Here is a 9,504-nt window from a genome sequence, read left to right on the forward strand (position 1 = left end):
CCACTGGTTACAATTTTCTCCATTCTGAGTTTGGCTCATTTCTTGAAAAACAAGAAATTTACATTTCTCAAAAACATGACCCAAACCTCCAAACCACTTACAATTGTTTCACACAAAATTTAATTTCTCATTCATTTCATCAAATTGCAAAATGTCTTAGTACATCTTTGCAAAAACGATTTTAAGTACAAGGTTAGCCTTACAAGTTAGCAACCAGTTAGCCTTACATTTAAGCACAATTCCAAGCTCGCGCGGTGAATTTAGACCTTTGTTTTTATCTTAAACTGATTGTTGATTTTTCATTCTAAATGGTTGTGTTGTCTCCCGAAAAAACATTGTCAGCATCATTTTCATTGTATAAGGTTATTCACATGCAACAATAGTCTCTTCAAGTTGTCAAAATTAGTCAAAAAGAACCTAAAAATACCATTAATACCATATATGAAATCTCTTGAACATTTTTGATTAAAATTGATTTTAATTGACAGTTCAGCGTGGAAAATTAGAACTTGACTAAACGAAGGAAGGAAGTTTTACACATCTCAGATTACCTATCAAGACAATTATGTTTTAGTTACCTGACAAGATGCTGTCCATGATTGTGAATGCTGCCAAAACGTGTATATATCTAAGAGGCTGACCCTAGGACCAGTTACAATTCTGAACATGGAGGCCAAAACTGCCAAAGTCAATTTGAACAAGGGCAACTGCCCTGCTCGAGGAAAAAGGAGAAGAAGAGGGAGAGGAGTAAGGGTCGTGTGGTAGAACAGGGGGAAGAGGCTGAGGAGCACGAAAGACACCATGCTTTTCCGGATTTTGAATTCCGCGCCAACACTTACTAGACCACGTTATTCAACCATCGCCTTTCCAGGGGATATTGAAAGAAGCATTCAGAATTGACCAGTGAATGCAACTTTACCAGAGCTGCGGACCGTAATGTACATGTTAAGTTCAGTTAACTGGCTTGATTTATCATTATAACCTGACTTTTTTTAACTTCCGTTGTAAGAGAAAATAAAGGCAATTGAAAGGAAACAAGACCCCTCACAATCCTTTGTGTTTGGGAATGAAGCTGGCTTTACCTGGCCAAGGCCGAAGATGTGGCCGTAATATTATTGCCACCGCCACGCGGGATGTCCCAGGCCAGCGTGGGGGGCAATAACTTATGTGTGCTGGCCCACTCACATCCCCAAAGTCTTGGGCCCATAACAAACACCGAAAGCTTCCTTCAATCTTTCTTGGACCCGCCTTCATCTTAATTTGATCCTGAAAAATTGAGAGAGAGGTTCTTTGTTTAGGCCTCACACTACCAAATTTATGTAATTGTGTTGGACAATGGAATTTCCACCGTGGCCCGCTCATCAGGTCCATGTTTTTTTTAAATATTTCGCTTTTATTTACCAAGCACTGTAGGCTACATATAAATCATAATCTTTTTCCTTGTTTTTTGTTTAATGTGTTTTATATTACAGCTATATTTGCTGTATACATTTTTCTTTTTAACTCCCCCTATTGTATGGAGTTATTTTGTGTCGTGTTGAATTAAAAAATGGTTTTACAATTTTCCTTGGGCATTATGAGTTGCAATGTGTGTGCAAACCTTTGGAGGGTACTTCTAACCGTAAAATTCCTATTTTTTTCCCTCAGTTTTATACACCAATTGTAAATTCTGTTAAAGCTAGACAAAAAAAAAAAAAAAAAAAAAAAACTGGCTACGACTGAGACGGGGACATCCGGAGGATTATTTCAATGGTTCTCTGCCATAGTTGACAAAACATCTTAAAACATTTTATTGCAGTGCTCACACAATGCCAAAGGACAATGCATTTTGGTAGCACTGACTATTTATATGGGAAAGGAATTTAGTTTTTTGAAAGCATGAGTGAACAGTTTTGGGAGAGATATGAGCTTTTGCAAGTGAACTATGGTGTTGTGCTGAACTGTAAGACTGTTTTGCCAAATGATCTCAAGAAATGAGCCAAACCAATGGAGAAAAACTGTAATACATAGCTTAATAGATTTCTGTCCTAAAACCCTGAACTGAGTCTGTTCTCAGTGACAGAAGCTAATAAAAATAACAATCATTGAGTAAGAAAGTGAAAATATTCAACAATAATAGGCCAATTAGGCTTAATTGAATTTACATTCTTTCTACTTCTCGTCTGCTTTGAGAAATTCTGACTCTTGGACACGTTCGTTTTAGCCCCCTTCAGTCTGACACCGGGGCAGATAAACCGACGTACCTTCAGCTGGAGCACCATCTCCATCCGGTACCGGCACAGAGGACTGATGTCATTCAGGATCAGGGCTGTGATGATGTCGATGCCGTTGGACTCGTGGGTAACTATACACGTCTGCAACACACACACACACAAACACAGACACAATAATGATGAGTCTACTGGTCTTATACACGAATCCATTAGTGAGTTGGTCGTAGTGACTCAGCAGCATTACGGGTAGTAGGCCTCCTATATGGATGGAGATCTTAACGTAATTTAGAAATAGAGAAAAACTGAGCCACGTTTCCAATAATGTATTCAAGGTAAATTAATGAAAGTCCTGACATCCTCTGCAGGGAGTCTGTGTACAGCGTTCGGTCTCAGACTCTTCAAACACTGAACTTGTGTGTTTAAGTTGAAGTTTGCAGCGACTATTAGAGCAGGTGATAACAGCTTCTTCCCCATTTAATAGACATTACGTTACAAAGGAAGTAAACAGCAGAAAATTGTTCATATCTCAGGACGACTTGCTAAGAAACGCGTATATATCGTAGGAGGACGCCACTGCAGTGATGGTGACCTGTTTACAGTACTCCTCCGTGTACCACGGCCGTTCAGATGTTGCATCTTTTGTGCACAAATACATCATTTTGAATGGAGACGGGTTGTTTTCCTGCTAAATTACCGCAACTTCATCATCATGCAGCCTGCAGGTTTTGGTTGCCGAGCAATAACAGGTGCCTCGGATAAACACTCTATCTGAACGGCCCCTAACTCAGTGACAGAGCCCCCCTCCTGGCCTTCAGTCTACCTGGTTCTCCTGACAGGGGCCCTGGCAGTACTCAGTGAGTGTCTCCAGGGTCTGAGTGATCAGGTGGACGTTGGATTCGTTGATGTAGAGGCCTAGCAGGCCCAGTCCTCCCGTGGTGCTTCCACACATGATGTCCAGGAACTGCAGAGTCTCACACACCAGGTTGTAGTTGGTCTTATTGTTCTGGCAGCGCAGGAAGTTCTGGAAACACACAAAAGTCCAAAAGCCAGTCTTGATAAGCAACCTGTAGATTCTGGTTTGTTATCACCAGCCGGTTGAACTGACCTGCAGATCGTGGTTGTGGTTCTCACACAGCAGCTGCAGGAACCTTAGGATCGGTTTCATGATGGTCACAGCGGGTCCCATCTCCGTCTCCACCTCCCTCTGCTCCGCTACTGGCTGGACCGGCAGGGCTGTGGCGCCCGGCACCGGGGCAATGGACTGGCCCTGGACCAACAATGGGTGACCTGCTGTACCAGGAAGTACTAGTGCTGTAGAGCCGCCTTTACAGACGGGGAAAACAGAAGTTCTCACCTCTGATCTCTAAACCTATTAAACATCAAATATCTAAAAAGAGACGGAAATAATGAAACAATAATCTCACCAGTCTCCAGCTCCTTCTCGTTGGCCTTGTGCGTCATCTCTCCGACGTTAACAGACACCGTAGCTTTTATGTCTGTCTGAGCTTCTTTCATCCGGTCGTGAAGAACCTTGAAGAACTTCTCCGACTTGTTGTCGCCCATCATCAGTTTGTAGAAGGAGTTCTGCAGGAGGACATTCACAGAGAGAGAACTGACCCACTTCATGCTTTACACAGTTTTAGTGTGAATACTGTGGTCCATAAACAGTGTTTTATAGGTATACACAAGCAGAAATGGAAAGCTGAGACTCTTGTTGATTCAATGAGCCCAATCGGAGTCATCTGTGAGGACTTTCGTCCCCATAGTAACCATTTCATTGTGAGCTCTAGGGTAGTCATAAACTACACACTAGAGACCAGATCAAACTGATCCCGGTCTAAAGGACTCACCTGTATCTCCGTGTTCCCTCCCTCCAGCAGACAGATGGCCACCTGGATGCTCTCCTGGAAGATCTTGTCGTTCTTGGTGCTCATCACCAGATCGGTGAACAGCTTCGTTCCTCCTTCTCGGTCCAGACGACACTGAACCGCCGCCACCGCCGCCCAGTCCCGCTCCTGCTCCCCGCCTGACACACACACAGAATTCACTTAATCAGGGTTTCCGTGTGACTGCCAAGAGTCTGCTGCAAGTGGTGTGAACAGCTCGTAACAAGATTTTTTGTCATTTAAGATGCTTCCCGCCACTGGGATACTCAGGCAATCTGTGTTTTCACTGTTATAAAAAGAATGAGCAAGTAAAATGTTTATTGTGTATAAAAATACGGGTTCTGTTCTTTCTTTTGATGTATTCACTGTTATCTATAGAACAATAATAATATTCTGTGTGTGAAAGATTAGTTCATATGATCACTGCTGGCAACTTCACATTTGTTGCGCTTTTGGCCATTTTATCTGCTCCTTCATCCCCTTTTATACCAACATGAGCAGGTATCCAACATAATCTGTGTAATCTAAACAGGCTCTGATACATTCATAAATAATATGAAGTCTCCTCTTATTGATTTTATACTGCAACAGACACAGAAACCCACTGTAGTCCTGTAATTACTGCCAATATTCCAGCTGTATGAACGGATAAATGTTAGTTTTCATTTATCTGCTCACTGTGGGTCAAACTCTTCCATCAGAGCTCATTATTTATCTGAAGAATATCTGCTGTTTGCCATCAAACAGCACAAATCCAGACTACCTGTTAAAACTGAGATTAAACTGCATTTCGTCAGAACCATCAGATCCTCACTTCCTACTGTGCTTCCTCTTCCTGTCTGTGATGTAATTTCCCTTCAGCAGACAGACAGGTAATCAATCAGTGAGATGACTGACACCTGTCTCTCTCTCTCGCTCTCTGTCTGGCTGTTGTTTCGCAGTCTGACAGCAGATGTCGCTGTTTCACTTCACAACATCTTCTCATGAATGTGTCGGTTGAAACTGAATTAATAAAATAAAGTGAGCGTGAAGCAGCGTACCTGCAGCTCCGAGCTCAGCCAGGTCATTCTTCGGGTTGTTCTTCTTGTTTGGAAACAAGTAGTTCTGCAGCAAAACCTTCCGCAGCGCGATTCCCTGAAACACCAAAGACACTTTAACCCGCCGTCAGATCTCGTTTTAAAGCTAATATTTCATTATTTCTCTTTAAAGAACAACGACACAGAAAACATGTGTCTTTTTCTTTTATATGTAAAAAAAGTAATAAAATAAATGATCTAAGAGGCACCAGAGTTTTTTCAAATACTTATATTAGACACAATCTTGCTTAACATTGAAGTGGATTTTTCTCTGCAAGTCATAATACACAAAGTGATGTTTGTATATAAAATATGTCTTTAATTAATAAAAGGTAAGACTGGGTGGTGGGAAATATATATCAGTTTATGTGTAAGCTATTTTTAGTAAATTTTTAATAGTAGTCAGTAGTTTAGTAATATTTTTGCTGCTTTACTTTGCCATCAGACAGCTCTTTATGGCGGGTTTATATTGATCTACACTCTCTTCAAAGCCACCAGACTCCATTGACAAAAACAGTAATTTTACCTCACAGAATACAGGAGTGGCTGGTCTGCTGCCTCGACCCACAGCAACTAAAGTCTGTTTAGATCCTAACTAACATGTTAAAACACTAAATTCACACAATAACACAGATAAATGAACCGATCCAGGCAGCGGTGAACCAGCACCTTCCATGTTCTGCAGAGTAAAATCATTGTTTTTGTCATTGGAGTCCACTTCAGTTTCCAGTTGAAAAGGGCTGTCTGACGGTGAGGTATATTATTCTATATTATACAGAATATAGAATATTCTAAATATACACTTTTACCAAACAGGTACCAAACATTTTGCTGTTTGGTACCTTATAAAACCTGAACTAACCAAACAAAACAAAAACAGAAACATGTTAAATGTGTTAAAAATGTGTTTCAAAAGGTAAAAGTTGCTCTGGTGATATTTTTTTACTGTCTGTCAGTTATTCACTGTTTAACTGACCTTTTCATCAAAGTCCAGAGTCCTGATCAGCATCTCCTGCAGAGTCCTCAGGACTTTGATACACAACTTCTCCTCTGAAGACATCAGAGCTTTGGTGTGCTGGATCAGCCTAAAAACAAACACACACACATATATCACATATATATTCTTCCTATCACCCCCTGTCGGTGTGTCAGTAACGTGGGAGATTTTGAACCTACTTGGAGATGAATCCTCCGGACTCGCAGCGCTGTCGGGCGTCGGTTCCCTCCAGGAACAGGAGCTCTGGTTGGTGAAGGACGTCCACCAGCACCGACAGCTCCGCGTTCACCAGCGGCTTCAGACGCTCCTCCAGAGTGTTGATGATGTCCTGTAACACGCACATTTTACTAAAAATTTGAAAGATTCACTCCCGAAAAACAGATTTTATTATCTCATTGTGGTTAAATAAATGAAATAAAATCATTAAACAAAGCATATGTGATTGTTTGTTCTTGACTTTATTTTCTACACAAATGGTCTCATCTGTCATATTCAGGTCTGTGCCAGCAACTGTTATCAGTTTTATGTTAAATCTGTGTGTTTGTTCCTGAGCTTGTTTTCACACTGATTGCCTACCTGCAGTTTCTCTATGATGTTCTTGTAGTCCCAGGGGTTGCTGGGAGCGATGGTTCTGGAGGAGCGGGACGAGGACTTGTAGTTCGGGTTGGAGCGGGACAGAGAGTTGAGAGCAGACGTGGATAACATGGAGCTGATCTGAGCCTCCAGGTCCAGAGGAAGAGCGATCGAACGACTCTTAGCTACAGAGAAACATGTGTCAGTGTCAGTCTCCGGGAGGTTTCATTTGCTATATAACAAACAGTGGTGGTAAGTTACTAAAAAACTAATTTGTTACTAGTTACTTTCCTAAAAGTAACTGAATTACTTTTACCAATTACTGCGTATAAAAGAAGAAACACTGAGTTCTGACTGGAAGGCAGGCAAACTTTTCATTAATGGAGTCAGAAGTACGAAAGTTTGCCCAACCAAGAATTTAAAGTACCAATACCTCAGTACTCAGTTACTTTTCAGACATTGTGTGTGTCGTGTGTGTGTAGTAGTGTGTGTGTGTGTGTGTGTCCGTGTGGAGGAGCACCCTGTCATCGGCGAGCGTCCTGATGGCAGGTCTCCACCTGTCCTCCCGGTGCTGCTGCTGCAACGCCACGGGCAACAATCAACAGCCGGCGACAGACGCCACTCGAGAGCAGCTCTGGGTTACCATCGGCGTGTACCCAAGGGGGTGTTACATGAGTCTGACAGAAACAGAAAAGGCTGATGAGTAAGATAAATACACAACTCCTGCAGGTGCATCTACCTGCTCCCCTTCAGCCGCACAGCAACAGCAAATATCTTATATAGCAAGATGGAAGATAAGCTGACAGCCTCTCCAAAAGTGGACCAAACCTCTTCTACACTCTCCCCCTGGTCTACTCAACATCAGTTATAAAACGTGTTCCTTATTCAACTCATTTTCAAATCCACAATTTCGAGCCAAATCATTTCCAACGTGGCAATCTTGTGATTGATTTTATTCTGTCCATTATTTACTCCTACCTTTATTGTCAGCACAAACTGCTATCGTTCTTATGTTTTTAACTCTACTCTTTAAAAAGTGGCTCTCTGATGTTGGTTGCAACTCTGTTCCAACTCATATCATCGAACTTTTAATCTTACTTATTTATTGCCTCGCTATTCTTCTTTTTGTTTACTTAAAAAACACCACTAAAAATATTGTCTATTATTATTTCTCAACATTTCATACTCAAATGTAAATACATGCTGGGAAAAATCAACTTAGATATTGTTCCTTAATTCTAAGAACCCCCTGTGAACCTTAATAGTGTTCTTCGCTTACACACCACCAACCTTTGCCAACACCTTGAGTCACACTGTGATACAAACGCGGCGCTCCGCCAGAGTGCACTCATAGGTCCCTGACCTGCAGAGAGGTGCCTGTCTCTCGGAGCAAAGGGGAGCTGAAGAAGGCGTTGGATGGTTCAACAAGACCACGTTGACTCGCATGTATTTCTCCAGGATGCGGATCAAGAGAGACGCTTCTCTCGTTTGTTACAAACCCTGCAGACCGAACAACAAAGAAATCACACAAACACATGGCACACCTGTGGTGTGAGCACATTAAGTGGAGTGAAAGTGACTCAATCATACACTGATTACCCCTGCGTTTTCTCCCAGTCAGTCTTTGTCTTCTGTGTATACAATGACTGCGTCTCCGTCAGAGCTTGTTAGCCTGGCCATGTCCACCGTGAGTCTTCAAACAGCTTCCAGATGATAGGTTCGATCGTGTAGATTTCCTTTCATCTCAACCTCTTGTGGTCCACGTAGCAGTGATGGACAAAGTTCACATAGGCCACTTTCACACTGGAGACAGACAGACAGACAGACAGACAAGACAGACAGACAGACAGACAGACAGACAGACAGAGACAAAGACCAGACAAAGAGAGAGTTTAATAGCTTTTAGTTCTTGGCCATTTTCGACAGCTGCAGTAGGTATTTTACGAGCCTAACTAGTTAACGGCCTTTAACATCACCAGTTAGGTGCGTGGGAAAGCAAACAAGGTCCAGTCTGGAAACTCCATAAAATCACCTCCCTAAGATGAAGATTTGACGGATTGAGTATAAAAGTATAGAAAATACAAAAAAATTTATGTGTTTTGTACATTGTTTGACATGGACTAGACTTATAATATTAATTGTGAGGAACACACAACGCAGTCAGTACCGTTCGGTGATGCAGTCCCTCATGTGTACCACCACTCTCCACCACATCAAGATACCGGTCTCAGACAGGCAAGGCGATCGTACATCTTGATCTCAGTGAAGACGTTCTTACATCACCACAAATCAGACTAACACAACATAACTGAACTCACACATAACGTACACCACACCCACGACCGTTCCCTCAGTACACACAGGCTGCCAGCCAGATTCCACAGAAGAGATGTGATAACTGCAGACCCGTAAGAAACAAGAAACACATTCAAACTATGGACGAAACAAACACATACTCATGAGTCTACAACCTGATAAAAAAAAATTCTCACAAACAACCCAGACGTCAATGTAACAATATAACGATCAAACTTCTGATCTGAAATTAACTGCGAGTTAGGTATCATTCAGAGGAAGTCGCAACAAGAACTAAAAAAACTAAGTTTTGTGTTTGAACAATAAAGACGTGAATCACAAAGTCAATAACGTCACAACCTTCATACACATTTTAGTGAATTTCAGAACAAGGACGTTTGCAGCTAAGTAAGTGACTGAAAGTCTAAGGATTTAATTTCCACCAACTCTTGACATCTTGTCCA

The 9,504-nt window shown here is 41.8% G+C and overlaps 1 protein-coding gene across 1 annotated transcript in view; it reads right to left on the reverse strand.

Moving 5' to 3' along the window:
- The window catches only part of LOC118324127 (inositol 1,4,5-trisphosphate receptor type 3-like), a gene marked incomplete in the record, with an annotated part of 26,210 nt that overhangs the window by 8,769 nt on the left and 7,937 nt on the right, over positions 1 to 9,504 (reverse strand). Inside the window, 12 exon segments of the mRNA XM_035656283.1 lie at positions 2,244 to 2,354; positions 3,034 to 3,234; positions 3,319 to 3,536; positions 3,638 to 3,797; positions 4,064 to 4,239; positions 5,140 to 5,233; positions 6,152 to 6,260; positions 6,352 to 6,500; positions 6,749 to 6,930; positions 7,389 to 7,422; positions 8,109 to 8,245; positions 9,064 to 9,178. Of these exon segments, the coding sequence (XP_035512176.1) occupies positions 2,244 to 2,354; positions 3,034 to 3,234; positions 3,319 to 3,536; positions 3,638 to 3,797; positions 4,064 to 4,239; positions 5,140 to 5,233; positions 6,152 to 6,260; positions 6,352 to 6,500; positions 6,749 to 6,930; positions 7,389 to 7,422; positions 8,109 to 8,245; positions 9,064 to 9,178 (1,686 nt within the window).

The sequence above is a fragment of the Morone saxatilis genome, unplaced genomic scaffold, assembly GCF_004916995.1.
Source record: "Morone saxatilis isolate NCDOM2014 unplaced genomic scaffold, NCSU_SB_2.0 Contig15, whole genome shotgun sequence".
NCBI lineage: Eukaryota > Metazoa > Chordata > Actinopteri > Moronidae > Morone > Morone saxatilis.